General features: G+C 45.6%; 1 protein-coding gene across 2 annotated transcripts; it reads left to right on the top strand.

Moving 5' to 3' along the window:
- Positions 1–242: 242 nt before the first annotated feature.
- On the top strand, positions 243–26868 carry MAL (mal, T cell differentiation protein (MAL blood group)). 2 transcript variants are annotated; one of them, XM_083433244.1, is made up of 4 exons: positions 243–557; positions 23432–23599; positions 24470–24598; positions 26466–26868. In XM_083433244.1, the coding sequence occupies exons 1-4, from the start codon at positions 471–473 to the stop codon at positions 26538–26540; spliced, it is 459 nt and encodes a 152-aa protein (XP_083289370.1). In that variant the 5' UTR covers positions 243–470; the 3' UTR covers positions 26541–26868. The 2 variants fall into 2 exon arrangements, with proteins under 2 accessions (XP_083289370.1, XP_083289369.1); XM_083433243.1 differs by lacking the exon at positions 243–557 and adding an exon at positions 16061–16218.

Below are 26868 nucleotides of genomic sequence, written 5' to 3'. Positions count from 1 at the left end.
TGTAGCTTGCATAATTTCCCCTTCCTATACCCAAATGTTAGCTAGATTCTGACATTAATTTATTGGGTTTGGAGGGTGGTCGTCTCCCCACAAACTAATAACAATATGGTGTGTAAGTAGCCTCAGAAGAGTTCAACCCAAGTGGAAAGCACTGTGGGTTTTGAATTACACTTGCTGTACCTGCCCTTCGGATATGATCGTAAGGTGCTTGCAACAGTGTGTGACAAAAGATGACACCCTTTGGAGCAGCCTTTCACTCCTCCCCAGGCACAAAAACAGAAGAAGAGGCAGGTCCTTCTGCTAAGCTGGCCACACCTATGCTGAGCTCCTTACCTGGAGGGCGGGCAGCATTAACATAGGGAAAAGGTTAAGAACTCAGCTGCTCAAGAAGAGCACAGGGAAAGAGCATTTGGCTTGGAAGGGTGAGGACGTCTGCGTGGTGAGTTTTGGAAGGGAAGCGAACCAGAAATATGTCTTCAACAACCACCGGTTCCAGTTTACCCAGCGGCATGAAGGTCCTGGCTACTTTCCCTGATATTCTGGCCATTCCTGAATTTGTAAGTATGATTTTCCGCTGTTAAAAACAGAACCTGGTAGCTGGGACATTCCAGTGCAAACCTAGGAACATTTACTTGGAGGAAAGTCCGGCTGTATCAACCAAGGCATTTCACCCTTGTGTGTCTTGGGATTGTGGCTTCTGCTTCTTAGTGACTTTCTGAGCAAAGTTTCGAGATTTCCCCCCCAGGGTTGATTAGCTCTCCCCCTTGTTCTCTCATTTACTGGAACATTTACTTTTCACTATGATCCCCTTCTTTAAAAACAACAAATTAGACTGGTTATCAAATATTTAAAAAGGAGAACTGGGAAAGAAATTACCCCCCAAACCAGATGTTGATGGGATTTGAGGTGTTTAAATTCTGCTTCTAAATGTTTTGCTTTGTTTCTGTGCACATATATATTTTAATTCTGAAAACATGCTAAGTTATTTGACCTTCAAGGTTATACACTGCCGCACAAATCCATGCGTGGAAACAGGTGTACCTCGTACAGGTGTGTGTAGCATTCAAGCAGCTAATTAGTCAGGTGAACTGGTGGCCTATGCAGTAGAGCAAATCTCCAAGGTCTGCTGAGCACGCAGCTTACTGGGAAGGGATGGTTTGTTACTCTCTGGTATGAAGAGAACTGGCAAGTTACTCAGTTACTCTACTTCTCATGTTGATAAACATCCATAGTGCAAATGCAAAGGTTTGGGCAGTGTAGAGTTGGAAAAATGGCGGAGAATTAAGACTGCTTCTGTCTGTTGCTATTTTGCAGGTGGGATCCATTAATCGCTGGCAAATTCAGCATGCACAGTAAAAGGGGATTTGTGCTGTTGTTAAAAAAACAACGCAGATTTGTTGCACAACAATAACAGCCATGTTTTGTAGTTAGGAAAGTGATGGTAAATGCAGACATTCCAAGTGTCCCGGTTTCAGATTTGATCCCTGAATCTCCCACTTTTCCTTAGGATGTCTCTATTTTCATTAGAGAAGTGTTGGAGGTTATGGAGTTATCCACCCCAGAGCCGTCTGAAAGCAATCCAGTATAGGGAAGTTTTTTAAATGTTTAATGTTGTATTATGTTTTTATATATGTTGGAAGCTTCCTAGAGTGCTGGGGTAACCCAATAAGACGTGTGGGGTATAAATAGTAAAAATTTCATTATGGAATGGGACGTCCCTATTTTCATCGGAGAAATGTTGGAGGGTATGGAAATGCATCGGAAAGTGGGGATTGCTGAGGTGATGTCATATAACATCCCCACAAACTAATTGGAACAAACGCTCAATAACAATGGATGTTTTATCGCCTACCTGCAAATTTTGTGCAAGCAAACGAGAATTAATGAATGCTCAAGTTTGGAAGAGACTTAAGTGATGGTGAGGGGTTAAGCAGGAATGGCAACTCATCCAGTTCTTACAGCAGCTAGCTTAATTTACAGTTAAATCCTCTAATATCAGCCTCATTGAGTTCAATGAAGAACATGGCTATTGCAGCCTTAGGGGACAATGCTCCCTTTCCAGAACTTTCCATGCCAGGAAAGTGTTTATTGCCCTCTTTTACTATCTAGCCCTCCTTTCAAGATGTTCTCTCTTTCATTCATCATCACAACAACCCAGTGAGGTAGGTTAGGAGGAGAGTGTGTGATTGGTCAGCCAGTGAGCTTCATGGCTGAGGGAGACTTTAAACCTGAGATTCCAACACATTATCTATTACAGCTGAACAGTTGGGTTCTACTTGGTCCTTGAGCAGTGTGAAACAGGCAGAAATTTTGGCACCAAAGTGGAAAGGTCGCAGCTATTGATTTTTGATCTGTTGTGTTACATGTCTGAGGTACAGGAGCTCAGCTGAATGGGAGCCCCAGGACTGCTTGAAGAGCTCATTACATCTGTCTGCTTCTAGAACCTGTTATTTTACCTAAACGTTTGTGCCTCTTATCAAGGTTGCTAATAACCTATACAGTGGTACCTCGGGTTACATACGCTTCAGGTTACATACGCTTCAGGTTACAGACTCCGCTAATCCAGAAATAATTCCTTGGGTTAAGAACTTTGCTTCAGGATGAGAACAGAAATCTTGCTCCAGCAGCGCAGCAGCAGCAGGAGGCCCCATTAGCTAAAGTGGTGCTTCAGGTTAAGAACAGTTTCAGGTTAAGAACAGACCTCTGGAACGAATTAAGTACGTAACCAGAGGTACCACTGTACCTTTAAAACACATTCAAAGCACTTTGTCCCCCTCCAAGGATCCTGGGTACTGTAGTTGACCACACAGACACCCGAACTGCAATTCCTAGTGACCCTTAACACACTACAGTGCCCAGAATTCTTTGAGCAGGGAAATGTGCTTTAAAGGTAAAGTCTGTACACATTTCTGTGTGCTACCTCTGTTGCAGCCACCGGATGTGGTTTAAACAATACATGATTGTTTATTCATTATTTGGCACCTTTTCAGCTCTAAAAGGTCCATGTATGGTTTGGGGTAGGGCCAAGGTATGTGTGTGGAGGTCTAACAATTTGCCCTCATTCTGATCCCCCACCGCTGTCCAATTTAAGGCCATTTTAGATATGACAAATAACCACACAGGAATGTTAGCTGTGTGATTATTGTCACGTCTGCTTTGGCCCTTAAAACAACCCCCCTCCCCCATGTAAAATGATAAGAGAGGAAATGAATGAATAGAATCCAACCATCTTACATATGTATATAAAGAAACTAGGCATAACAGATTGCTTGCTACTAAAAGGAAACGGATTTGCATATCTATCTACGTTTTCTTTTACAAGCAATATATTGTTTGATATTGTTGATGCTGCGATTTCAGAGGTACCAGTAATTTGTATATTGGTTTAAGGAACTAGATTTGTATTTCTCTGAGAAACTAGGGGGCCATACCGACTGCAGTGTGAGGAATGCCAAGCTTGCCCAGGCAATCTGTTTAACCGAGGGCATAAGAGCCAACTTCTAGGGGCCTAGGCCCTTTCTGCCCTCCTCGCCAATAAAATATTTGAGGGGACCACACACCCCATAGTGGATGGGCATTGCCTTTCAAATAGTGTGTGTGCACCATGTCTTGTGATCGATTATGCGTGGTGAGCCTTACCTGCCCCCCCCCCAATATTTTATTCAAGTTGCTACCCCTGTCGGAGGGCTCTGTTAAATGTGACCACACAGAGGTTTAATGGAGGAGGGTAGGTGCTTCACCCAGCAGTTTAGCAAGCTCTGTTAAACCTTGACACAGGCTTGGCTTGTTGCAGGAGGGGAGGCAGAAATGCTTGGGGCAACCTGTTAAGGGGTGGGTGAAGGGTGTAATAGTTGGGGGGGAGTTGGGGGGAAGGGGCGATTGCCAAATGAGTAGGTGGGGTTGGTGAGCAGAGGGAGCAAGGGTGGCCGACCCTAGTTAAACATACGTATTTTTTTAGAGAGAAAGTGAACTACGGCGTCAAAGGTTTTGCATTAATATATCTTAGGAATATTGAATGGCTTATATAGCAGGATGTGTGGCATTATTTGCTATCCTTGATAATATTTCTATTATTATTTAAAGTTTGTATGGTCATAAAAAGTAAAATGAAAAGAAAGGGATGCCTCCATTGAACCTGCTGTCAACAGCTGGTGAGAGTGAGTTGAATAGATGGATATCTTTGGACTAAGACATTAAGGGGCTGGAAGATCAGACTTTGGGAGCTCTCTCTGCAGAAGTCCTATGTCACATCTAGTTTGGCTCTAACCACCAGCACAGTGTTTAGCCATTCCTTTCATTGGAGGAGTCCCCCACCAGCAGATCTGGGTCCACTTGGTTACTGCTACAACAGGTTAAACTTTGGGGAAATTCCAGCACCTTTGCCAGTGCTTTTCTCTTGGGTTGCTAGGGGTTGGGATGGGCTAGTGGAATATCTGCTTAATGTTGTCACCTCTGCGGACAGCACCTGGGCCTTTAACATCTGGACATTATGCAGAAATTGGGTTTTTGTGTGTTTTCTGATTGGAAGCTGCCATCTTGGGTGAGCACCTCTCTCTTTGTTTGTACAATTGTCTAAGTGACTTCTGTGTTTGTTTTTTTTGTTTTTTAAATACAGCCACCCTAACCCTAGCTTTGCACTGTAAGAGTAAAGTAGGGCATTTCTATGCTGCTTTGGGGTGTGATCTTGCTGTCAAATGGACGTGTGCACTCCTTTGCAGAGTCCTCCATTTGTAGGGCGACGAGAGGGCAGTCCTCTATTTTGAAGGATTACCCAGCCCTAATCTGGTTTATATAAGGGACGCGGGTGGCGCTGTGGGTTAAACTACAGAGCCTAGGACTTGCCGATCAGAAGGTCAGCGGTTCGAATCCCCACGACAGGGTGGGCTTCCGTTTCTCGGTCCCTGCTCCTGCCAACCTAGCAGTTCGAAAGCACACCAGTGCAAGTAGATAAATAGGTACCGCTCTGGTGGGAAGGTAAACGGCATTTCCGTGCGCTGCTCTGGTTCGCCAGAAGCGGCTTAGTCATGTTGGCCACATGCCCCGGAAGCTGTACGCCGGCTCCCTCAGCCAATAAAGCGAGATGAGCGCTGCCACCCCAGAGTCGGTCACGACTGGACCTAATGGTCAGGGGCCCCCTTACCTTTATCTTTTTAATCTGGTTTAAGGACAGAAACACCTAAGGAAGGAAGGCCACCTAGATAGCAAACACATTATCTGGCCACAGTTTTCCCCACTGTGATGCAATATATTGTGTTTCTATTTAAATGAGAGCAATTATTTTGAAATTTGCATCCATGCATACAGACCCTCCAAGCATGAGCGTAGCCAGGCCTTTTATAGGGAAATGGGGCAGAACCTCAGTTAGCTATGTATTTTTTATTTATTTATATTGATTATGGGGGGAAACTGTCCCTCCCCCGCCCCCCCCCCCGTCTACGCCCATGCCTCCAACTATCCCTATTTTCCAGGGACAGTCTTGGATTTACAGAAGGCATCCTGGTTTCTGATTTGATCCTGGAATAGATCAAATTAGCATGGTTTCAACAACAATTCTATTTATACCCTGCCCATCTGACTGGACTGCCACAGCAAGTCTGGGCAGCTTCCAACATATATAAAAACATAATAAAACATTTACGGTAACATTTTAAAAAACCTTCCCTCTACAGGGCTTCCTTCAGATGTCTTCTAAAGGTTGAATAGTTACTTATCCCCTTGGCTCGGGGGTCGGATAACTCCATACCTTCCAACATTTCTCCACTGAAAATAGAGACATTAAGGAAAAGTGGGACATTCTGATATCAAATCAGAAACCAGGATGGCTTCTGTAAATCCAGGACTGTCCCTGGAGAATAGGGACACTTAGAGGGTCTGTAAGTGTGGGGCAGGTAAAGACTAGACTGAAAGGTGGTTTGTGGAGGTATGTGGAAAGCCTAATGCACATTGCCAGCAATCAGCCGAGTGGGTAAGGCTAAACCAGCATTTGATGCAGCCCTACTGTCTTTTACTTAGAAGGACCAGGATTTCACCCTCTGAGGACTGTGCATTTGACTGCTCCACTTTACTGTTGTTACATGTAGGAAGATGGGAAAGGGACCAAGAGGTTACAATGCATTTCTGGAGGGCAAAACAAATCTAGTTATCATCCTGGCAATCCTGTAAATCTATTTTAATGGCCTCTTAAATGGTTTTTATGGCTTGAGAGCCCCACACAATACACAGAGAAAGGAATGTAGAGCTAAAAACAAACGCAAAACGGGTCTGCCTTTTCTGAGAAAGGGAGATTGGCTGGAGGGAGGAAAGATCTGTGCCAAACGGGTGAAGAGTTTTATGTCTGCCTTAGATCACGGGGGTGTCCCCCCATGTCTCTATTACATCTTCCTATAACCTGGGGCCTTCCAGGTGTTGCTGGACTACAACTCCCATCAGTCCTAGCCAGCATGGCCTGTATGGCCAGGGATGATGGGAGTTGTAGTTCAACATCGTCTATAGGACACTAGCTAATGAACTTGGAAAAGTTCTGAGAACAAAGCTGTCTCTGGAATGTACGAAATGCATAGCAACACCCATCCTAGAGAGAGCGAGAGAGACTTTCTGGAGGGTAAGAGCAAAAAGATGACCAATCTGTGTACCTGTTGCAACAGCCCAAAGGTCCCAGCACACCCAGTTCTGTTTCCCTCTCTTAAGCAAACTGATAAAATACAGCGGAGCCCTATTGTGGAGATAGCAAGAACTAAAGCTGGCGCAGGTGTTGCCCACCCAAGGAAAGATTAGGGAATGGGTGCAGAAATTTTGCAGCTTAAAATCAACTTCCCACCCAGTTGACACAATAGCAGAGAATCTGATAGGGAGGGGAGATTAAGCAGAGGGTGGTGGTGAGGGAGAGCCCAGTGGCTCCAGAGCTGGAGGGGAGGGGAAAGGAGGATTAATGGCCCGGTTGCTCTGTGTTGTGCAGTGGTTGCCAGAAACCTGTTAAACCAGGCTGCCTGCCAGGGAACAGAGACTCCAGCCGCCCGCCTGCAGCATGTAAAAAGAAGAAGGAAAAATATTAGAAAGCAGTTGAAAGGGTTGGGGGGTTTGCCCATCCCTTGCGTAACTGCGAAGCCCTCCCTCCCTCAGGGACCTCTGCCCCTGTCCCCTGTGCCAGCTGACCCAGGAAGGGATATTGGGGTTGTGGTGTGTAGCTGGATGAAAAGGTCAGTGCTCAGTGTGAGGCAGCTGTGAAGAAGGCAAATTCCACAGGAGGGTTCATGAAGGAAAGGTGGCAAAAACCTAACTCCCAATATCTCAAGGCCTTTATACAAGTCTATGGCGTGTGACCACACTTGGAACGGTATGTTGTAGAGTTGTGGTCTCCTCACCTCAGAAAGGATATTGCAGAGCTGGGAAATGGCAACCAAAAATTATCAGGGGTGGCGTGGAGCAACTCCCTTATGAGGGAAAGCTACTGCATTTGGAATTTTTTAGTTTAGGGAAAAGGAGACTGAGAGAGAATGTGATAAGAGGTGTGTGAGATTATACACAGGCTGATTCTGGACACATCAAAGAAGCGTTTCAGTTAAATGTGTTGTAAACTTTGTATTAAGGGATGCAGGTGGCGCTGTGGGTTAAACCACAGAGCCTAGGGCTTGCTGGTCAGAAGGTTGGCGGTTTGAATCCCCGCGACGGGGTGAGCTCCCGTTGCTCGGTTTCCACTCCTGCCAACCTAGCAGTTCGAAAGCATGTCAAAGTGCAAGTAGATAAATAGGTACCGCTCCGGCGGAAAGGTAAACGGCGTTTCTGTGCGCTGCTCTGGTTTGCCAGAAGCGGCTTAATCATGCTGGCCACATGACCCGGAAGCTGTACGCCGGCTCCCTCGGCCAGTAAAGCGAGATGAGCGCTGCCACCCCAGAGTCGGCCACGACTGGACCTAATGGTCAGGGGTCCCTTTACTTTTAAACTTTGTATGAGAAATCAGGTTGGCAAAAACAGAACTCCACAGCACAGTGTTACAATGCATAAACAACACATGCAAAGTGCTTTTTCTTTGCCAATGTAGCTGAGTCCATGGAAAAGCAGGTGGAGGAAGTTTTTTCTCCCTTTCCCATATTGCTAGAACCTGGGGCCATCAAATAAAGCCGAATGGTGGCAAATACACGACAGAGAAAAGGAAGTCGCTCTTCATACAGCAGAAAAGCCAATAATGCGATTTGCCACCACAAGGTGTGGTGGTGGCTACCAGCTGGGAAGGTTTTTAAAATGGGACTAGACAAATTCGTAGAGGATAAGACTGTCTGTGGCTACTAGTCGTGAGGAAGCTTTGTTGCCTTCACTAGCAGAGACACCATGGTTCTGAATGCTGCTTGCTGGAAAACCCATACAGAAGAGGGCTATTGTGGGCTTCCCATGGTCATCTGACTGGAAACAATAGGAATCAGGGTGCTCATTTATATAGGCTTTTGGTCTGATCCAGCACAGCTCTTCTTAAATTCTTAATCTCTAAATGAGGTTCTGGCTGAACATCTTAATGTGGCCATGTGTGAAGTTATAGGAGAGGGGAGAAGCTCAAGCCTAGTGAGGAAGCACCATTTTCTGGCCTCATAGCTTACCTGGCATAAAAACAGGGACAAAATGGCCTCCGGGACAGAGTGGTTGCACCAGAGATTGACGCAGAGTAAAACAAAAAGTTTAAGCTTGCAGTAGCTACCTGGTGGCCTTCTAGATTTTGATGGAATTCAATTCTTACAATCCCTGGCTATTGTCAATGCTTGATCAAGTTGGAATCCAAAAGAGGAGACATGGTAACCATCTTCAACTATCTCAAGGACTGTCACATGGGCGATGCAGCAAGCTATTCTCTCTCTCCTGCTGTTGAGGGCAGGACTCAAACCCATGGCTTCAAATTACAAGAAAGGAGATTCAGACTAAACATCACGAAGAACTTTATGACAGTAACAGCTGTTTGACAGTGGAACATTCTCCCTTCAGAGGGTGTGAACTCTCCATCATTGGATGTTTTTATGCAGAGGTTGAATGGCCATCTGTCAGGGATGCTTTAGCTGAGTTTCCTTCATTACAGGGGGTTGGGTGACCCTTGGGATCCCTTCCAACTGTACAGCTCTATGATTTGATAAACATCTGGAGGACCAAAGGTTCCCTACTCCTCCTGTTCCAGAGACCTCCATCAATGAAGCAACCCTTGTTTAAGAAGAAGCTTCCACTCACTGAATTTTCTCTCGCAAATCCCCCAAACGTATTTAGCACTGCCCAGAAATGTCTTGGGATGTCCCCGTTCGCCTTGCCATATGTCATTCTGTCCTGATTCTACCCTCCTCACTGCACTCGTCATAGAATCGTAAAATTCTAATCCACTGTAATGCAGGAATCTCAACGAAAGCATCCATGTGAGATGGCCATCAAACTCTGCTTAAAACCCTCCAGTGGAGTCCACCACCTTCCGAGGAAGTCCATTCCACTGTTGAACAGTCATACTTCGTGACATCCCAGACACCCATTAAATCAGGAGATTTGGCTGCATGCCTAAGCCGGGGAAGAATGTGTCAGTGTCAAGCAACCTATGCCCATTTCTAAGAGAACTTTGTATGCCTGTCTGAAGCAGCAGTGTAGCTAGCCGCTTGGGTGCCTGGTCCTGCGAGCGCATCCTGCAGCTGGGGGTGGGGCAAGCTGCCCATGGGGATGGGGCGAGCCAAGGCAGGGCACGCTACATGGAGCCTCTCTGCAGCCTCCCCCTCAGCTGTAGGGCGGCTGAGGCGGTGAGCAGACGCAAGCCCCACACTGCTTGAAAAAGCAGCACGGTGGAGATGTAAGGAAAAGGAAGGAACATTTTGTCATATGTGGTGGGAATGCAAACGCCTTAAAAAAATTGGGAAATGATATACAATGAATTGAAAAAAAATGTTTAAAATGAATTTTGTCAAACACCCTGAAGCCTTTTTGTTAGGAATCTCAAATCAAGAGCTACCAAAAGAAAAATGGACATTATTTATGTATGCTACAACAACGGCAAGAATCTTGATTGCACAATATTGGAAGATGGAAGAAATTCCATCAAAGGAACAATGGCAAGAAAAGCTGATGAACTATGCAGAACTGGCTAAGTTAACAGACAAACTATGAGAGGACAAAAAGGACTTCAAAAGAGTCTGGGAACCATTTACAGTTTATTTGCAGAAACAACAGAATGGACTGGATTCACTGGTGGGATTTGAATAAACTATCACAACTTCATTTGAGTAACAGATATTTTAGAGAGCCAGTGTGGTGTAGTGGTTCAGGGCGGTGGACTTGTAATCTGGTGAACGGGGTTCGATTCCCCGCTCCTCCACATGCAGCTGCTGGGTGACCTTGGGCTAGTCACACTTCTTTGAAGTCTCTCAGCCTCACTCACCTCACAGAGTGTTTGTTGTGGGGGAGGAAGGGAAAGGAGATTGTTAGCCGCTTTGAGACTCCTTCGGGTAGTGATAAAGCGGGATATCAAATCCAAACTCTTCTTCTTCTAGAGAAATGATAAGGGTTTTTATTTTTGTGTAGGAAAAGCAGGATACGATAAATAAAACTAAATAACTCAGCAGAGGGGGAGTTGAGGGAAGTCCAGAGGAGGGGAAGGAGAATAATTGTAAATAAAACGATGAATGAGATTTATATCATTAATTGTTCTAAAATTCAATAAATATTCCAAAAAGAAAAAAAAAAAGAAAAGAAAAAGCAGTGTGGAGCTTGCAGGCAGCCTCCCCCTCAGGAGAGACGCATGACTCAGGCACGCTACAGGCCCCACAGTGTGACACCCAGTGCCCCCCCACCTCACCTAGCTACCAGTGGCGTAGGAAGGGGGGTGCAGTGGGTGCGGGAGTTATTCCCCCCCCCCACAAAAGTGTTGTGAGCCCTTTTTTTAAAAAAAACACAACACAGATATTTTGGCCATGTTGTCACCCCCCTCAGCGATGACACCCAGGGCAGCCCCCCACCACACACCCCTTCCTACGCCATTGGTCTGACGTATTCATTGCTAGCAAATGAATCAACCTGCCCATGATCTGGCAACATGCCCTGCAGCAGATATTAAGCTTGCTTCCCTATAACCCAGAGAGCCGTCCCTGCATTTGACACCAGTCATTCTTGTCATACCACGTCACTCAGAAGTTTCCACACGCAGCACGTAGCTGGGGGAAAGCAGCCCAGTCCAGTTTGTGTGTTGAGTCAAAGCACAGTGTTGCACAAGAAGAGGTGCTACGGTCACAGGGAAGCTCTAGAACTGGATACAAATTCATACCATAACATGGAGCGTCCGTAACATGAAAGAGCCCTTGGGACCATAAAATACCGTATTTTTTGCTCTATAAGACTCACTTTTTCCCTCCTAAAAAGTAAGGGGAAATGTGTGTGCATCTTATGGAGTGAATGCAGGCTGTGCAGCTATCCCAGAAGCCAGAACAGCAATAGGGACTGCTGCTTTCACTGCGCAGCGATCCCTCTTGTTGTTCTGGCTTCTGAGATTCAGAATATTTTTTTTCTTGTTTTCCTCCTCCGAAAACTAGGTGCGTCTTGTGATCTGGTGCGTCTTATAGAGCGAAAAATACGGTACTAAGAAGAAGTTATTGTTGCCTAGGCCAGGCTTCGCCAGCCTGCTACCCTCCAGATAGGTTGGCCTGCAGAACCCATCAGCCCCAAGGAGCATGGCCAATGGCAATGGATGATGGGAGCTGTAGTCTAGCAACTTCTGGAGAGCTCCAGGTTGGGGGAGGCACTACAGGCAACCTTCAGGTAGAGCACCTGCAGCCATGAAGGCTTATGCTGCAACAAGACTGCCACTCTTAAGGTGCAAAAGGACATGGTGCCCATAATTCATCATCCCTGACCACTGGTCCTGCTAGCCAGGGTTGATGGGAGTTGTAGTCCCAAAAAAGCTGGAGATCTAAGTTTGGGAAACCCTGATCCAGAAGAACAGCAACCCTGGGTTCTCCTCTTCTATCATCTTCTAAAACAAGATGTATGGTGTGATCAGGACGTTCTTCTGAAGACTATTTCCCTGCACACAGAAGCCCAGTGAATCAGGGTAGGGAGATCTGGATGCTCTTACCTAGCTTCCACCAAGCTGGTGCCCTCCAGATGTTTCAGACTGGGGCTGATGGGAGTTGTGGTCCAAAACATCTGGAGGGCACCTGGTTGGCAAAGGCTGATCTTAATTATGGACTGTCTTGGAAGGGGCCGAAGGGGCTTGTGAGCCTGGGAAGGTACCGTATTTTTTGCTCCATAAGACTCACTTTTTCCCTCCTAAAAAGTAAGGGGGAAATGTGTGTGCTTCTTATGGAGTGAATGCAGGCTGCGCAGCTATCCCAGAAGGCAGAACAGCAAGAGGGATTGCTGCTTTCACTGCGCAGCGATCCCTCTTGCTGTTCTGGCTTCTGGGATTCAGAATATTTTTTTTTCTTGCTTTCCTCCTCCAAAAACTAGGTGCGTCTTGTGGTCTGGTGCGTCTTATAGAGCGAAAAATACAGTAGTCTATCTAGGAGAAGGAAAACTGTGATCCTAAACCTGCCTTGCAGAACATCTTCGAGACAAGAAAAGGCTTTAAGGAGTAATCCCATCACAAATCCTGAGTGAAGTCCCTAAGGCAGTTGCATGGCGCCTTATATGCCTCCTTCCGGCAACTCCTGCAGCCAAGCTGGTGCCAAATGTATTGCTCTGCTTTCCTTTAGACCCCATCAGCGAGTCTTGTCATCTGGGCAGCCCAGGACCTCCACACACACTGCCCAGGCTTCCGTCCTGGGAAGGGCACCTTTGTGGTTTGACTTCACCCCTGGAGGTACGCTCCATTGTCTCTTGAGACCGTCAGACTAATTCCAACAACAAGAGCAACATTGTCTTGGAACCAACAGACATTGCCTTACCCTTCAGCACCTCACGAAAGAAAGAAAGGAAAAGGGACGTTCTTTGTTATTTCCCTATTTCCACACCAAGGATTTCCCTGAGTTGCCTCCCTCTCTCCCAGCTGCTGAGCACGGCTGGGGGTTCCTTTCTGCCTGCAGTATTCATTAACTCCGCATTTGCTCTGCCTTGCGCTGGCTTCTCGGGCAATGTGTTGATAAATTGACCATTGCAGATTCCTCCGCAATGGATTTGCATGTGGTTTAAAAATAGCTGCTGCTTGAGTGTATTCAGCAACGTTTCCTCTCCAGGGGGTGGGAAGGGAATCAGCTTCTCTCCCCATCCCTGCTGGCCAGAATTAACTTCTAAAGAGGATCGAACCCTCAGTAATTATGAACTGCATCCTTAACATGCCTCTAAATCACATCTGCTCTGTGTGCGCAATTGTACGTGTTCCAGGGGCATCTCTACAAATGTTAGGATGCAAGAGGTAGACAATATGGTGGCTTCCATATATTGGTGGTGGGTTCAACTCCCATTAGTCTCAGTCAGCATGGCCAATGGCCAGGGATGATGGAAATTGTAGCCCAGTATTATAGAGGGACGGAGGGGACGCGGGTGGCGCTGTGGGTTAAAGCACAGAGCCTAGGACTTGCCGATCAGAAGGTCAGCGGTTCAAATCCCCACGACGGGGTGAGCTCCCGTTGCTCGGTCCCTGCTCCTGCCAACCTAGCAGTTCGAAGGCACGTCAAAGTGCAAGTAGATAAATAGGTACCGTTCCTGCGGGAAGGTAAACGGCGTTTCCGTGCGCTGCTCTGGTTCGCCAGAAGCGGCTTAGTCATGCTAGCCACATGACCTGGAAGCTGTACGCCGGCTCCCTCAGCCAATAAAGCGAGATGAGCGCCGCAACCCTACAGTCGTCCGCGACTGGACCTCATGGTCAGAGGTCCCTTTACTATCAAGGGATGGGTTCATGTTGGCTACCCCGAGGGTAAGGGCCACAGCTCAGTGGCAGAGCATCTGTTTTGCATGCAGAATGTGCTTGGTTCAACCCCCAGTATCTCCACCTAGGTCTAGGAAGTCCCCTGCCTGAAACACTGAAGAGCCGCTTCCACTCAGTCATTATAGGCAAGTGTTTCCCCAATTTGGATCTCCAGCTGTTTTCGGACTACAACTCCCATCATCCCTAGCCAGCAGGACCAGTGGCCAGGGATGATGGGAGTTCTAGTCCAAAAACAGCTGGAGACCCAAGTTTGGGAATCACTGGTATGTAGACAATACTGAACTAGATCAGTGGTCTAATTCAGCAAAAGGCAGCTCCTATGCTGTTATAAGGAACACATGTAAAGTGAAGAGGAGGAGCTCCCATCTTCATACCACTCCCCTTCTACACGCATATTTCATATGTTCAGTAGGTGCTCCCATTGCTGATGATTCAACATGAGAGGGAGGTAGCAGTCGTCGGCACCCGTCTGTCTCGAAAGACAATGGAGTGTGCCTCCAGGGGTAAAGTCAAACTGCTGGAGAATCACAGCGCCTGCTGTGGCTGCAGAGACCAGTGATTCGTAACTGCTGCCTCCTGTGTTGCTTTTGCTGCGCTAGCAGCACTGAAGTGACCGCATTGGGGTGCATGCCTGGGCAGTGTGCATGGAGGTCTTAGGCTGCCCAGATGACAAGACTCGCTGATGGGGTCTAAAGGAAAGCAGAGCAACACATTCGGCACCAGCTTGGCTGCAGGAGCTGTTGGAAGGAGGCGTACAAGGCGCCATCCAACCACTTAGGATTTGTGTAGGGTTTACTCCTTAGCCTTTTCTTCTCCATGTTCAGATTTTTCCTTGGTGTTTACTCCCAAAGCCTTTCCGAGAGCCAATGTGGTGTAGTGGTTAAGAGCTGTAGTCTCGTAATCTGGTGAACCAGGTTTGATTCCCTGCTCCTCCACATGCAGCTGCTGGGTGACCTTGAGCTAGTCACACTTCTCTGAAGTCTCTCAGGCTCACTCACCTCACAGAGTGTTTGTTGTGGGGGAGGAAGGGAAAGGAGAATGTTAGCCGCTTTGAGACTCCTGAAGGGGAGTGATAAAGCGGGATATCAAATCCAAACTCCTCCTCCTCCTCCTCCTCCTCCTCCTCCTCCTCCTTCTTCTTGGGGTATAATGCTCAGCACCCCATCCACTGCAGATTTCCAGGTGTAAATATGTGTTAATATGTATTCCTTCTCCTAGATGGGCTTCCTTCCCAGTTTGACGAGCCCCATCTGCCCCTGAGTGTTGAATTGTTTCTTTAAATGTAAAGGTTCATCATTGTTTCACCCGATGTGTATATCTTTAAGGGGCCAGAGCAAAATAACGAGATCCAGCTTTACGGCTGTGAAACATAGCAGGTGCTGCTGAGTTGCATTGATTAAGCTGTGTCAGGAATTGGGTGTAGTATATAAGGAGCAGCACTTAGCTCTGCCATTACCCTGGGGGATGGGTTGGGTCTGGTTTGTTGATGTATTTAGTGTAAATGGAGTTTTTGTTTTTCTTATTAAAACCTTTAAGTTATTTTTGAGTCCCTTTTTAGTGCATGGTCTCCCCAGCAAGCTCTCTGCAGCGCTAAAAAGGTAAAGGTAAAGGTACCCCTGCCCGTACGGGCCAGTCTTGACAGACTCTAGGGTTGTGCGCCGTCTCACTCAAGAGGCCGAGGGCCAGCACTGTCCGAAGACACTTCCGGGTCACGTGGCCAGCGTGACATCGCTGCTCTGGCGAGCCAGAGCCGCACACGGAACACCGTTTACCTTCCCGCTAGTAAGCGGTCCCTATTTATCTACTTGCACCCGAGAGTGCTTTCGAACTGCTAGGTTGACAGGCGCTGGGACCGAACAGCGGGAGCGCACCCCGCCGCGGGGATTCGAACCGCCGACCTTTCGATCGGCAAGCCCTAGGCGCTGAGGCTTTAACCCACAGCGCCACTCGCGTCCCTTCTCTGCAGCGCTACCATACTGCAAATAGCCAACACTGAGACGTAGCAGTAGGCTTGGAGTAGCTCCAAATGTTGTAGAGGGCTCCCTCTCCAAAGTGTTTTTTTTTTTGTACTTCTAAAGTAGAGAGAGAACCTTCCAGACAGTCTAATGAGGACTGAGCGTCCACAGTGGCCACAGAATGCTGAACGCCGAATAAGGTGAGATGAGGCAGTTACCTCAGGGCAGCAGGCTGCGGGCAGCTGGGTGAGGCAACAAGTCTGGCCTCTGTAGGACATGCCCTTCCTCTTCCAGCTAATGCACCCACAACTGTGCAACTATTAAGCCATGTGCTCCCAGGTAGCAGATCAAGAAACTCAGGACCACTTGGGAGCAGAGAGTGCAACAGCCATTGAGGTACATTTCAGTAGTGTTGATGAAATATTCTGCTGTGTTGCTTTAAAGAAAAAAACCCACCCTCTTCACCAGGAAAGAAACTTAAAACCTGCCTTGCCTGGGGCTGCTGTGCTCTGCCTCACCTGAGAAATGGTGGGCCAGCTTCTGTTTCCATACAAACATGAAAGCACTTTTAGTTAGTTTGTCAGCTCTTGAAAATGGTACCTGGGTTGGATCTGTGGAGTGGGGTTTGGGACGGGGCCTGGTGCTGTTGGCAGATTGTGAGGGATGGGCAAGTCTTTATCAGTTTTGGTTTTTCTGTTTTCCATTTTTCCAGATAAATAAATTCAGTTCTCCACATTTCCATGTGAGTTTGTTTTTTTAATAAATAAAGAAGGCATCGTGAAAATCCAGCTGAATTTTAGTGCAATTTTCTCCTAAGATACACATTTTTGTGTGCCATTTTGTATGCAATTTCCGTTAAATATAATGCATTTGTTTGCATTATATTTCACTAATATATACATTTTTAATGGACACTTTATGCTCCAATATACATTTTTGTACATGTTACATGGTTGGACAACTGTATTGCAAAATTGTGAAGTGTGAATTTTGAAGAAGGCTGCATTTCCATTTGTGTATTGTCTCAGAAAATGTGAATTAAATAGGTTTGCCTATTGAATTTCTCTCCCCCCCCCCACCTATTGCATGGAAAAATTCAGAGTGATTTTTATTTTAATATGAGCCTATTTCATTGGCACTTCCTGAAACAACATGTGAGCTAAATTCCAACTTCCCTTTCCGGGTTTTGCAATGCAGTTTGCCAACCATGAGATGTACATGAAGATGCATATCTGGTGAGACTATTGTACAACATGTAGCATATCAGGGGAAAGTGCTTACAGAAATAGGTATGTTTTTAATGATAGACTGATGTGGAAATGTTGAGCTCTGAAGTTAGGAAAAAGAAGAAACTGGTGCCACCTTCAGACCAATGCTGTGAGGCTGCTTTGCCTGTGACACCATTAAATGAATGAATGGGCAAGGCTTTAGCTCCCTGATACAACAACTGCTGTGTATGCAGAAGGTCTCAGGTTAAATCCTTGGCATTTCCAGGTGCGGCTGGGAGAGACCCGTGTCTGGAACTCTGAAGAGCTGCTGTCGTCCACTCAGACACCCATGAGTTAGATTAACCAACAGGCACCCTCCTGCGCTCCCGGTTTGCCTTTTACAGCCAAAACATTTCTCTTCTCTCCAGTGCACACATCTGCATAAAGGGAGGTGCAAAAACGAAAACAAATTTGCAGTCCATGCTCACTCGCTTTTAAAAGACGTATTTCATTTTACTGACAATGAAACAGTAAGCAAAACAAAAACGAAACTAGGCCAACTCAACGATGAGTTGTTGACATGGCACTTATTGACATGGCACAAATAGGGTTGCCATTTTTTTTTTTTAAAGGTGAAAATCCAGGCACATAAGTTGTCCAGCTTTCCCCTCCCCTTTTGCCAAAGTTGATGAGCTATTTGTTTGGGGAGGGGAAAGGGGTACTGCTTTTTCTTCTTTGGGCCACAGCTTGTGATCGTTTTTGCAAACACTAAAAAAAGAAAATGACATTTTTGAGATGTTCTTTAAAAAAAAATAAGAAGCCAAAAAATGATACTTTGTCATGGGTTGCCATACGTCCGGGTTTCCCCAGACATTTTAACCAGCAAATGACAGCCGAATCCTGGCTATGTCCGGGAAATTCCAGACGTATGGCAGCGCTAGAATGACATTAGCAAGATGGACCTGATGGCTCCTGAAAAAGTTGTTGTTGTTGTTTAGTCGTTTAGTCGTGTCCGACTCTTCGTGACCCCATGGACCAGAGCACGCCAGGCACTTCTGTCTTCCACTGCCTCCCGCAGTTTGGTCACACTCATGTTTGTAGCTTCGAAGACACTATCCAACCATCTCATCCTCTGTTGTCCCCTTCTCCTTGTGCCCTCCATCTTTCCCAACATCAGGGTCTTTTCCAGGGAGTCTTCTCTTCTCAAGAGGTGGCCAAAGTATTGGAGCCTCAGCTTCAGGATCTGTCCTTCCAGTGAGCACTCAGGGCTGATTTCCTTCAGAATGGATAGGTTTGATCTTCTTGCAGTCCATGGGACTCTCAAGAGTCTCCTCCAGCACCATAATTCAAACCAGCACCTGAAAAAGTATTACAGCCTAAAAGCAGACAGTGGCAGAGATGAGAAAGTGGTGAGCTGACAGTAATTTTGTGTGCATGTGTACATGAAGAAATACACAGGCTTTGTTTCACTTGGAGGTGGGGGTTCAGCCTGTGTCCAGAAGTCCAGATGTTGCTGGACTAGAATTCCCATCACCCTGACCATTGGTCAGGCTGGCTGGGACTGAGGGAATTCAAGAATATCTAGACAATCACAGAATATCTGCTCCTAGCAGTAATTCTGGAATGTGAGTATGCAAAAAGGGACTTGTCACTATCAGTACATTTCTATCCAGTGCTCTTAATATGCAGCACCTTTAAATCAACTGATGCTGCATACCTATCTGGGAGTAAGTACACTTTAATTCAGTGGAGCTTACTTCTCAGCAGACATTGTGCTTTAAAGCTCTACCTGCTTGAATGGTCAATTAAAGCCCTGCTTTTTATAGTTTCTGCCCTGCTTAGCAGAGCATCACCCCCCCCGACCCTGTATTTAGGTAACACCAAGTTATTACGCATGGTGAAGAGAAAGTTGGTAGAGATGTATTTTTCTCCCTCTCTCATGGACATCCAACAAAGTTGAATGTTGAAAGATTCAGGACGGACAATACAGTGGTACCTTGGGTTAAGTACTTAATTCGTTCTGGAGGTCCATTCTTAACCTGAAAATATCCTTAACCTGAAGCACCACTTTAGCTAATGGGGCTTCCTGCTGCTGCTGTGCCGCTGGAGCACAATTTCTGTTCTCATTTTGAAGCAAAGTTCTTAACCTGAAGCACTATTTCTGGGTTAGTGGAGTCTGTAACCTGAAGCATATGTAACCCGAAGCGTATGTAACCTGAGGTACCACAGTAGAAAGTACTTCTTCACACAGCACATAGTTCAGTTTTGGAATTCGGTCCCCAAAGAAGTAGTGATGGTGATTACCGTAATGTGGAGTGGGCAGATTCACGGAGAATAAAGCCATCAAAGGCAATGCTCTACATGTATTGTCAGAGGCATTATGCCCCTGAATACCAACTGCTAGGGATCATAACTGGGGAGAGTACTGTTGTGCTCAGGTTGGGCTTCTGGGCTTCCCACAGCCATTTAGTTGGCCACCGTGAGAACAGGATGCCTGGCTAGATGGTCGATTCGTTCCAGTAGTTGCTGGTGCCCATAGAGACTGATAGAGCAGAAGACTTAGAACTCAATTGTAGTTGGAGTCAATGACAGTCAGAGCTGGCTGATTCTAGTTTTGACCCTATTGAATTATATCATGGTAACACTGAGAGTAAGGAGAAGGAAACTGATACAGAGGAATATATTGGGTGTATGTAAGAAGGCAGGCAGGTGGAGGCTGGTTAAGGGCAGAGTTTGGTGGGGCAGTACCCCATTTTCCCTAATGGACCCCCTTTCACTATTTCTTCTTATGCTTTTATCAGCTAACTAGGAAAAGTAAAAACTCCCATGAAACACCTGCCTGAGCCTCATTGTGCACTCTGACAGCATATACTCTCAAATCAAAAAGATCTGAGAGAAGATCGTAGAAGTAGCTAGTTTATTTCAGAAAAATCAAGCAATATTTACATAATTACAAGACATGGTGTGAAAGGAGGGAACATAGGCAAGGCATAACACAGGGACTGCAAAAAAGCAAATTTCAAAAGTCTTACTTTAAGGCTGTTCGATGCATTTTGCTGTTCCCTAAAGAGTCTTACCCAATAGACTATTTCTGAGTTGCCCCCATGAGAAAGAGAAGAAAGAGCTTTGCTGCCCCCAAAGCCAGAGAAGTTCTGGCGGAGGAAGCTAATTCAGTATATTATTTTCTCTAGACTTCTAGAGATTTCCGATGGGCTTATGCGTCACAGATAACAAAGAAAGGAACTAAGTTCCACATTCTTTAACAAGGAACTATTAATGTCATCAAAAGTCTGATCTGGGAATATTAGCTTCCCCAGTGTGTTCCAAACAATAGATTTCCTTTAATTTCCAAAACAAAATCCTTAACTCTTAGGTCTTGGGGTTGACACCCCCCTCCCCATTGTCTTTGGAAATGCCTGGCCATGAACTGCTTTAAATTTTCCTCACTCCCAAGAACGTTCCATCTCATCTTCATTCATTTATATCTCAAACTGAAAACATTAACAGAACTATTGTTACTAGAGAACCTGCTAGAATGAATCCTTTATCTTCTATTATCTTTTTTCCTGCTTATACAAATGTGGTAGAAGACTAATTTATATGAGCGAAAGTTCTGCAACTGACAGAAAGATGGCTTAGTTTGAAAACAAAGCAAAAAGGGCAGAGGTAAAAAATCATGACAGCGAATCAAGCTTGAGAGGAAAATAAATCTACCACACCTTTTTAACATGTGCTGCTACGAGAGATTGGCAGCGATATATATAGACATCAGGAGTCAGGTGATGCTGAAACAAGAGAGCAAAGGTTTTGGCGGCTAAAATGAATCTTATTTCCTTTCATCTATATTAATGTGCAATATGGGCAAAAATTGGGGCCAGACAGGACAGTCACCTTATTACTGGCTCCTGTAACTTTAACAGGAACAAGATATAATATTAGCAGGTGCTAGTGTAGATATCTAAGTTTCATCTCCCCCCCTCCCCACATATTTTGCATTTTTTGGTTGCATTTCTTTTGTAAACAATCAAGATGTGCATACATTTTGTGAAGTAGCATTAAATTGTTAGAGGCAAAGGTTGGCTTCTGGTCGCTTGGCAACCCGATTTGCCGTAACGTTTTGCGTTGCTGGCTGGCAATCTTCGTTCAGGGCTTCTGTATGTTTGCCAGGTGAGCATGGCAAGGTGAGAAGCATTTGAAAGCAGGGCTGGGCAACTGTTCCAGGTCCTTTCATGCCAATATGTTTGTGGAAGGAGGGGCAGCTCCTGCCTATGATATTACTGGTCCTCTCCTCCAATGCACACTGGCCGGGGATGTTTGGCACCCCACCCCAGCATTGCGCCTTTAGTTCTAAGAATAGTTACATTTGTACGGAGAGGCGTGGCAATCTCCAGCAGCTGGAGGGATGCCAGGAGCAGAGCGCTGCCATTTGCCTTACAGGCGCTGCTCTCAGACTTCCCTCTTGGTACCTCTTGCTTATCACCAGCACCACTGTCAATGCTAATGGCAATCTCAGTTCTCTGAGCGCTGTTCCTTCAGAAGCCAAAACAGCAAGCACCAACCCACTGAGTGGTTAATGCGCATAACAATTGACCGTTGTGTACATTTACCAGCCTATTGGGGATTATGCAGAATGACCGGAGAATACACAAAATTCATTTGATATATGCCTGTTTCCCAAGGTCTGTAGGAAAAGATGTATATTTACCAGGAAATGTGCACAGTTCCCTCTTAGTTCTGCACATTTACCAGCCTATTGGGGATTATGCAGAATGACCAGAGAATGTACAAAATTCATTTGATATATGCCTTTTTCCCAAGGTCTGTAGGAAAAGATGTATATTTACCAGGAAATGTGCACAGTTCCCTCTTAATGGAAGGATTAAGTGCACATTTACCATGAGACTTGGTGAAAGTGCACAATGGCTGGTTGCTATGCACAGTAACTGCTCAACGCACACACATATGGAGAGGGAGGGAAAGAGAGGGAGGAACCAGCCAGTCTTGGGTTTGAACATCTATGCACCTAAAAGCATATGGCATTTTGTAAGCACTGAGAACATATTTTAATCTAGAAGTTAAAATTCTCTCTCCCGCTCTGCATATGCATCTTAGTGAAAGTGTGTATACATGCAAATGGACACCAAATACTAGTGTACTAATCTAATTCCATTTCCACCTATATTGCTGAATATGTTTTGAGTTGCATTTATTCCAGATTGGATATAAGATCTTTCTAACAACACTTAAATTTTATTTTATTTTAAATGTTTACATTTTATTTATTCCATTTTTAAACCATCCGTTTAGATACCAGGATGGTTGACAACATTAAAAAAAACACACCGCTATAAAATTACAATATCCATATAATAACAATAACTAAAACAACTGTGAAAAACTCTTTTATTATATATAGGTTTGGACTAGATGACCCTTAAGCCACCTTCCAACTCTGAAATTCTATGAGTCTATGATATCAATGTATAGATACAGCAGCAGATTCCACCAATAACCTAAAACTTTACCAGACTACCATTGCCTCTCAAAGGCCTGGATAAAAAACAAGCAATTCACTATGTCAGCCAATGCAGAAGCAGTGACTGCAAAGCAGGCAATGAATCTTCAGCATTCTGCAAACCTGAGCCTTTGGATAGTGATCTATGGCTTTAAAAGGAGGGGCGTTAACAAGAAATATATCTATTTCCTCTGTGAACATGTTGGAGGGGGACTTTAGGGTTGTACTGAGTGCTCCTGGGAAGCGTGGATCTATTGGTGGTAAGCAAACCTCGATTTCTAATAGCAGTAAGCCATTTGTTGATAGGGGCCCGGCAGTACTTATATTGTCAAAGCTGGGAAGCAAAATTGCTGTTGCAAAACTGGTTGGATGCAGAGGAATTGTGGGAGGCACAAGCTGGGGTAACCCCCAGGGGAAGAAGGCTCAGAGCCAGGGGATTGGTGGTGGGACAACAATGAGTAGACAGAGGGAAAAGAGGGAGAAGACTGGGAGGAGGAGCTGTCAGAAGCTGAAGAGGCAACAGGGTTTAGTGAGCTGGGAGAGTCTGTGGCAGAGAGCAGTTCAGAATCAAGGGCAGAAGCTGAATCAGAAGAGTAGGATGAGGGAGGCAGAGGTGAGTCCGGCTGGAGAAGAGGCACAGGCATCTTCCTTTTCTGCTGCAAAGTGTTCTCCTGCCCCCTGGTCTCCCAGAACCAGGAAAAGCACACTTTCCAAAACAATATGTAAATTGAATCACAGCCATCCTTCAAAATGTGCACTTCTCTGCATTTTGCGATGGTGTTGTCCGGCCAAGTAATTTGTACGGAAACTGAGGTCTTCCAGAACAGATCTGATTAACCGTTGTAAGGGCTGGTGACTGAACTACTTTTCTTACACTTTATTGTAGGTTTTTGGCGGCCTAGTCTGGATCCTGGTGGCTTCCACGAAAGTTTATATGCAGATGAGTCAAGGCTGGGTGATGTTCGTCTCAGTGTTTTGCTTTGTAATTTCAACATTGCTTTTGTTCCTATATATGTGTGGCGCTCATGGAGGGAAGTCGGCTTGGGTTGCTGTGGTAAGTCTCTTTGGAGAGATTAAAATACCAGTATACTCCCCCCCCCCCAGCCCCAAATACACTGCTATTTATCCATGCATCAGGTGTCACATGACCTAGATTTTGGTGGGATAAGCAGAGGAAAAGGGTGCCATAAAACTGGAGTTTAAACAAATTACAGTTTCCAGTGTTCAAACACAAAGCAGGAAACTCTGTTTTGTGTAAAAATGGAAGCCAGTGCTTCTAAACTCCTCCCTGCGGCTGTGAAGTGCAGTGTGTGGGCCAGAGTGCAGTGGCGTAGCGTGGGGGGTGCAGGGGGGGCCGGCCGCACTGGGCGCAACATCTGGGGGGGCGCTCGCAGTTCTCTGCCCGAGTGCTAAAATCCACGGGTTAGGGGGCGCAAATTACTTGCCTTGCCCCGGGTGCTGACAACCCACGCTACGCCACTGCCAGAGTGTGAGCACTGTGGGGTGCTTCTCATTATATCAGAACCAGCCTTAGAATGCCATGAGAAATGCATTTAAACAGAGCCCAAAGTACCCACTCACAGAGGAGGCTACCTGCCAAATCTTAGTATGAGTTGCTGCTCTGAAATTGGCATCTATTTAGTTCTGAGGCATAGCCAGTTCAGAGGCCCTGGCAGATTCTTGTCCAGAAGTGCATGATGCTTTTGAAAAGCATGGCACCGACTTTGCTCAGAATACAGCATTCATCTCCTCCTGGATACAAACTCTCCCTCTAAAGCTGTTAGTCATGGCAGCGTATCCTATAAAACTGCCACTAAGCAAAACAAACTTCTCACCAGTGTCAGGTGTACTCTGGCACAGGGATACGGCGGGGACACCTTCTCTTGCGCTGGTCTTAGGGTCTTTGTGTTGTTTTCTTTTCCAGGATGCTTTCTACCAGGTAATTGCTTCTCTCTTCTACCTGAGTGCGTCAGTTGTGCAAGCCTATACTACCTATCAAATGAAATCTTATCCGGATCATTTTAAATACTACCAAATAGATATTGCAGCAGTGGTGAGTATATGTCCTCGCTTACAATACACACACACACACACACACACACACACACACACTGTATATCTATATCTATATCTATCTATCTATCTATCTATCTATCTATCATCATCTATCTATCATCTATCTATCATCTATCACCTATCTATCTATCATCTATCTATCTATCTATCTATCTATCTATTACCGGTATCTATCTATCATCTATCTATCTATCATCTATCTATCTATCTATCTATCATCTATCATCTATCATCTATATCTATCTAATCATCATCTTCTTCTTCTTCTTTGGCGATCACTCGTAGCCGAGTAAGATTGTCTTCCATAAATATGGTTTTAACAATGAGTCCGTAAGTGACTGTGGAGGCCAATTCTGGATCCACACGTCCTTCCACAGTGGGGACATTGGTTTCCGGGCAGGAGTTGATCATGGTATGGATTTGCCCAAATGACTTGTGAAAACTGCAGAGGACAAGTGCCTTCTTAAAGAAGCATCACTGCCTTCCCTGGGGCAAAGGATGAATTGCCTCTGCCGTGACACATGTGTGAAATCACCTGAAAACAATATATGCTGCCTATATGTTTGTTTCCATTTGCATGCAAGTGTGTGGTGTAGTGGACTAGGACCTGGGAGAACAGGGTTTGAATCTCCACTCAGCCATGAAGCTCACTGGGTGGGCTTGGACCATATAGATTCACAAGTGACATTGAATTAAAGAGCAGCATTGACAAAGCGACCAATCAAAGTAAATGATATAACTCCAGTCTCCCTCAGCCCATCTAGTTGTGTTACAAATCTACAGGAGCCGGGTTGCCCCCCAAGATTGGGGTGTGTGTGTGTGTGTGACATCACACACGCCATGGGTTGTGTGACATCACACACGTCTTCCAATGCCATGCAAGCCAGACCGGCCCGGCCTAGTGGAAGTCTGCACCAGCCTGCATGGTGTTGGGAAATGCTGTGTAGGCTGGTTAGACCTTGTTCGTCGGTTCGGTCTCCTCTGCCCCCTCAATATTTGGGGGCTGAGCCCCCTGAGAAAGAATATTGAGAGGGCTGACGAAAACCTCTGCCCACTAGAGTTGGCATGCCTGTACAAATCTAAGTCCCTAGCATCACAGAGCAATAAAAATTCATAGTTGCCAATCTTAAGGCAGCAAACAGGGTCCTCACTTAGTCCTTAGCAAAGCTCACAAAGCGAGGCAGATAGTAACCAAAAAGGAAGAAATACCTTTAAAACACCTTTAAAAAACAACACGCCTTTGATATCAATCCAAGGGGTTGGACATTTCCAGTTCTAACCCCCCCCCCGGTCAATTTTACAGTTGTTATGAGGAGACCCACCTAAAACATGGGGCTATGAATCACCATAATCCACCTGGAAGGGGGAAATAGGAGTGACTGGGACCCCAGCTGTTTTAGTGGGATCCTTGACCCACTTCCAGCCTTGATTTGCCAAGACAATTTACTGCCTCGCTCTAGTTTAGGCGGCATGTCTGCTTTTCTGCTGTTCTAATCATAATGCCAAAGTCCTCAGGAGCCTTATCAAAAGTGGCATGAAGGGCCCAAGCCACTTGTAAAAGAGAGACACAGTCCTGGCACAATGTCATCCATTTCGATCCATCATGGCTGCCCTATCGTGCCTATATAGGGTACCATAAGTGCCGGGTGTGATGCGTACGCAGGGCCTAGCAGGGCCCAGGTGAACTGAGGCTGCATACCTGAGGTAGGCCGGGCGAGAGACAAGAGCAAGTGCAGCAATACACACAGTAATGTGGGAAAAGATATTACGGAGAGATGCTCAGGATTGCTCATGAACTAATTTTAGCAAATCGACACACTGAACCCTCTTCGTTTCTCTTCTAGGTTTTTGCCTATGCAGTCACATTGACATATGTGATCCACATGGTGTTCTCGCTGCTGAGATGGAAGTCCTCTTAAAAAAAAAAAAAAAAATCTGAATGTCTTTTTAAATTTGATTTTTGCAGGTGTATTTGGTCAGTTACTCTCTATGTGTATCTAAAGGATTGTCTTTCTTTGGAAAATGTGTATACACAACAGTGTACTTTTATTGTATGCCGACAAAAAAAATAAACAAATCCTTGTGCATCTCTTTTTAGCTGAACTCCCACCCCACTCCCTCCCCGAACTTTGGTCAGATAGCTTGAGGAACCGAGGAAACTGGGAATATCTCTTAAATATATTTGTATTAAAAATGTCTTTTATGTAAATGGAGGTAAGGTTTGTACAATAAAAAGCTTCAAGTAAA

The sequence above is a fragment of the Podarcis tiliguerta genome (assembly GCF_965153285.1).
Source record: "Podarcis tiliguerta genome assembly, chromosome: 3".
Taxonomy (NCBI): domain Eukaryota; kingdom Metazoa; phylum Chordata; class Lepidosauria; order Squamata; family Lacertidae; genus Podarcis; species Podarcis tiliguerta.
The sequence above is the reverse complement of the archived record's forward strand: the minus strand, read 5'-3'. Positions and strand labels throughout refer to the sequence as shown.